Source organism: Stenella coeruleoalba, assembly GCF_951394435.1.
Source record: "Stenella coeruleoalba genome assembly, chromosome: 3".
In the NCBI taxonomy this organism is placed as follows: domain Eukaryota; kingdom Metazoa; phylum Chordata; class Mammalia; order Artiodactyla; family Delphinidae; genus Stenella; species Stenella coeruleoalba.
The window spans coordinates 154,725,966-154,731,018 of record NC_137148.1 but is presented as its reverse complement, the minus strand read 5'-3'; the positions used below and the strand labels follow the sequence as shown (position 1 = coordinate 154,731,018).

The following is a 5,053-nucleotide window of genomic DNA, read 5'->3' as shown; positions in this document are numbered from 1 at the left end:
GTAGGAGCGAGCGAGGCAAGTCTGGCTGCTCGGGCTCTTTTACCTCCCCGGAGCGGGGCCGGGACGGGTTTGGGGATGGACCATCCTCCCCCGGCTGGGGCCAGAGCCTTACCCCCTGGGCCAGGGCTGAGGCTTTCTCCCCCAAGGCGGGAGTGGAGTCTGGATCCTTTGGTCCAAAGCCGAGGCACGGCACGTCCGGTTCTCCTGAGACCAGGCTTCCTGCCCTCTCCCGCCGCCTCCGGGAAACGTTCTGGTCGCACACCCACACTGGGACCGCGCACCAATCTTGAGGCTACAGCTTAGGTCTGTGCCCTTTACCTCCCCTGGGCCCACCTGCTTCCCCACCCACCCATAGGCCACCTCGGGGCGCTGGGGCCTGGAAGGCTGCAGCCTCTTCTCTCTCCCCCCGGGAGCGGCTCCACCCCTTCCCCTCGCTGCCCCCTCAGCAGCTGTGCCCCCAGCATATGTCTCCCGGGGCCTCCCTCCTCTCCTTGCCCAGCGGAGCAGTTGCAGCAGACAGCCAGGCTGCCCAGAAAACTATTTGGTGGGTCTCCTGCACCGAGGTGGAAACCCAGCAAAGCCTGCTCTTTCTCCCCTGTATACCCCCGACCTACAAGGCGGCCCACCCAGACCCTCAAATCCCTGGGTTTGGCGAATCTTGCTGAGAGTGAGCAGTAGAAGGACTCTCCAAAGCTTCCAGTTTGCCACCTGGGAGAAGGTCACTTTCATTTGAGCAAAGGAGATAATAGGAGGTACCCTGCCGGTGTTCACTGCGAAGCTGGGGTGGCATGAGCCACAGTTGCTCTGGGAGGGTTATGGCACCTGGGGCTGGGTGGCTCGCCCTAAGCTTGCTCTGACAAAAGAGTTTTGAGTTGGTTTTTTGGATGAGCCTGCCAAGGAAGGCAGGCTCCTGCAGGAGTCTTGGAGGGTCGGATGCAGCGCCGGATGAGGATGAGGCGTGGCAGAAGATGCGTTTGGCTCTGCAGACACTGCATCGGGCAGCAGGGGACTCTGGGAGGCTGGTGCAGCCAGAAGGCATGGCTCTTGACAGCCTTCTAGTAGAATCTCTGGAATTGTGCATGTGAGTGGGGATGCTGTTTGGGGTACCATTCCCAGAAAGCCTTCCCTAACCTCCCCAGTTGCGTGAGGTGCCCCCTCTGTCCCACAGCCCCCTGTGCTCCCCTCTGGTAGCACTCCCCATTCTACAATGAGATAGTCTGTTGATGTGTCTGTGCCCCCCCCCCCGAACTTTGAACTCCACCAGGGCACAGATCATGCCATCTATCTCTGGTCCTCCACACCTAGCCCTGGGCCTTGCTGACACAGAGTAGGAATAACTAGGTGAATGAGAGAGAATGAATCCGTTGAGAAGCTGTACTTATTGTAACCCAGTTTTGACACTGGTCTCCTTTGTGTCTCAGATCACAATCAGATTTTTAATTAATGAAGATGTCACCACTTATTGAGTGTCAGAAGCCCCACCTTCATCCTCACCCCTACCCTGGGCTGAGACTGGTTCCAAAGGATTTGACTCCTCAGGTTGGACCCCACCCTTGCCTGGTCTGACATCCCACCCTGAAGCTGCTTTCTCCTCTAGCTTTCTCTTTCCCTTCTCTGGGCCCCCTGGGAGTGCTGTTCTCCAGAAGGGGATAGTGGGGGAGGAGAGAACCAGGAAGCTGTTGTCTTCTCTCTTTCCCATTCAGGGTCCCCTGCCACTTAACCAGCCTATAGTATTCATGGCCAGAAAGTTTGGTTGATGGCTTAACCATTTAGTTTTTATATAGGACACAACTTTAACATGTAGGTTCCTACCTACTGCACTGCTTGACCTGCCAATTCATTCATTTATTCATACTAGGCACTTTACATACCTTCCCACCACCCGTGTTCTCTCAGCATTTAGCACAAATGTGATGAGTTAGCTATTGGTGTAATTATTGGTCTGCTTTTGCTATGTAAACTCTGAGAGTGCAGGAACCAAGTCAGTCACCATTGTACCCCTATGCCTGGTGGTTAACAAATTTTAATGAATGAACTGAAGGATATAAATACTATTAACCCCGTTTTTCAGATGAAGAAACAGAAACTCAGAGAAACTAAATATTTGCCCAAATAACTCCTACTATAGGTGCCCCCACTACCACCAAAAACAGGACACTCTGTGTACTGTGGGGTATTTAACAAGGCATTTTTTTACTCTAGCCACAATAGGTGAAACAAACTGACAAACTCCTCTGATTGTGCCCCATTTTTGTTGGGGAAGGGGGTTCTGTGTGCCAGAAGCAGGCCTTTGTGCCTTGGTGAAAAGCACCTGCTGAAAGAATTGGGATCAGTCATTGCTCTACCCACAGGCATACCTTTGGTGAGGATCACTGGCTCCCACCACCACTTAGAACCCTATCTTAAATACTTAGAGTGGGTAAGTAAGGTGAAATTCAGTGTCATATGCCAAACTGAAGCCAAAGATGGCAAATGAGATCACTTTCAGTCCAGGTTTCAGTACCTGTACTTTCAGTACAGGTTTAAATGCCTCAAGTCACATGTAGTTTTGTTTCTGTTTTTGTTTTGATTTGAGCCAGTATTTTTAAAAATCAAAGGTTTCCTGCAAAACTGGATTTGTGCCATCTCTTAAAATCTGGTGCTCCTGGGCCCACATTTCCAGGAGGCAGTAATCTGCAGTCTCTGAGAAGTGTCTGCCCTCTTTATCATATGAAGGACACCTGATCTGTGCCAGGCCCTGGACCAGCTGGAAATGCAGAAGTGAATCAGCCGTGGTCCCTCCTCACAAGGGGCTTATTTGGTCTAGAGACCAAATGAGTAAATGAGTTTGGTTTATAGTAGTTTGCGGTAAGGCTTAGAAGATCATTACTTCCTCTGAGTTAAGGCTTATAGGCCACTGGTTGCATCCAGTTTCCTTTGCTCATTTTCATAACCTGTACACATTTAAATGCAGGACTTTGAGCTTAATTGGAATCCCAAAAGTCCTTACTTCTAATTGATTAGGCCACTAAACTACATTGATACATTCACTAAAAACCCAAATCCTCATTTATTTCACAAGAAGACTAAAACAGTTACAGCCTTCTTAGCAAAGAAAAAAAAAAACACCCAACTTACAAAGCAGCTGGAGGAGGCAGTGAGACATAGTATTTAATGTTGCAGACTTGGGGTGAGCTTCCTGCTCATTCTCTTAGCTTTGTTGCTGTGGGCATGTTTCTTCTCTTCTTTAAGCCTCTTCTAGAGCTTCACCAGAGAATGTGGAGCAACCCACATAGCACCTAGTGCTCCTCACGCCAGAGCTAGAATTGGACGTGACGTGTGGCAGGGAGCCATTTGGCCATCCAAAGCCTGAGTGTTCTCACCTGCCAGCTCTGCTGGCTGTCTCTAGTTCTCTTGGACCACTCAGCTTGTAGTCCAGGTGCACACTCAGTAAACCCCCAGGAGACTTGCTAGACTGTAAACTGGCATTTGGTGGGGGTTGAGCTCATCCTGCCCTTCCCATTTCTCATCTCTACAGCATCACCTGGGACTTTGCCCAGCCTAGTTTAAAGGAACTCTAGAGACCTGGCTCCCCCACTGCTCAGAGTTAAACCTGCTCCCTCATGGGACTGGAGCAGATGATCAGCCAGTATCTTTATTAAAATCATCTCATTATGTTTAATCCACTCAGCAAGTATTAACGATCTCTGTGCCAAGGCCTTTATTCGGGGCACACAGATGAATGAGATAATCCCTATACCCTGGGACTTCCCCCTTAAAATCACTGCCCACCCAGCCATTTTCATTGCAGGTAGGAAGAAATGGTACTGAGGAGAGATCCTTGTCTCCTCTGGTTCTTTGTAAGCCAGTAGAGATTCACTATGTAGAAATGCCAAAAGTCTTTTGAAGATGAAGACTTACCTACTAAGATTTTAAAATTTTAAATTTCCGGACTTCCCTGGTTGGTCCAGCAGTTAAGATTCCGAGCTTCCAATGCAGGGAGCATGGGTTCAATTCCCGGTCAGGGAACTAAGATCCCACATGCCATGCGGTACAGCGCAAAAAATAATAATAATAATAATTAAAATTTAAAATTTCCTTAAAATGTCCCAGAGCTATAAGCTTAATAAATGATATCAGATGTACTATTAAGGTCCTAACACCTTTACTTACTAAACCTAGAATTTTTGAGAGCATGGGCTATGTTTTAATTCATTTCTGGTGTATTTATTACGCATGGTCCTTATGTGTTCAATGAATGGCTGTTAAACTAAATTATAATAAAAGAGATGTTAGGTTTCTAGCACTTTTTTCTTATCTGCCCGCACTGCTAGGCCAGGCTGGCAGTCATTCATTCAGGCACATTGCACACACACCATGCCCAGCCTTCCTCTCACCTGACCTGGCGTTCATTTATTCTACCAACACTAATGGACACCTGATCTGTGCCAGGCCCTGGGCTAGCTGGGAATGCAGAAGTGAATCAGACATGGTCCCTGCCCACAGGGGCTCATGGTCTAAAGAACATACATATAATAATTGCAGTTAGGCTAGAAGAGCATTGCTTCCTCTGAGTTGAGTCAAATCCTAGATCCTAGTACATGCTTTTAGAAGTATTTCAGCCTTTTAGGTTTTTTTTATGTATAAAATGACAGTGATGCTGGGCTCACACTAGGGTTCAGCAAGTACTGCATGTCAAGCACTGAGCACAAGTGGTAGCTGTGATTATTATAGATGCTTTGTTCTGAGGATGCACAGACGTGATAGCCTAGAAAAAGCTTCTCAGAGCTGAGGCTTCAAGGTCAAGTAGAAGGTCCTCCAGAGAAGGTGAGAGAAAGTGTCTAACCAAAGCAAACAGCATAGACAAAGACCCAGAGGCCAGAACTGCCCAGCTTATGGAGAGTGGTGAGAGGTCTGGCTGGAGAGTTTAGCAGGTTCTTGAAAACCAAAAGGTTTGGGCTTTATCCTGTAGGCAATGAGGAATCAATGAAAGGTTTTAAGTAGGAAAGTGAATGTGATGTGCTTCATTAAATTCTCTCTGATAGCATGGAAGTAATTCTCAGTGGGAGAGGCA

General features: G+C 48.1%; 1 protein-coding gene across 6 annotated transcripts in view; it reads left to right on the top strand.

Annotated features, from left to right (window-relative positions):
• The window catches only part of FAM193B (family with sequence similarity 193 member B), a 32,258-nt gene that overhangs the window by 434 nt on the left and 26,771 nt on the right, over positions 1–5,053 (top strand). Inside the window, exons 1-2 of one of the 6 annotated variants that reach the window (XM_079916564.1) lie at positions 301–1,081; positions 1,422–1,539. The exons of the other annotated variants lie outside the window; for them this stretch is intronic. Coding sequence (XP_079772690.1) covers positions 1,444–1,539 — 96 coding nt within the window. The 5' untranslated portion in view covers positions 301–1,081; positions 1,422–1,443. Of the gene's footprint in view, positions 1–300; positions 1,082–1,421; positions 1,540–5,053 lie in introns of those variants that run through there. 6 annotated transcript variants of the gene reach the window in all.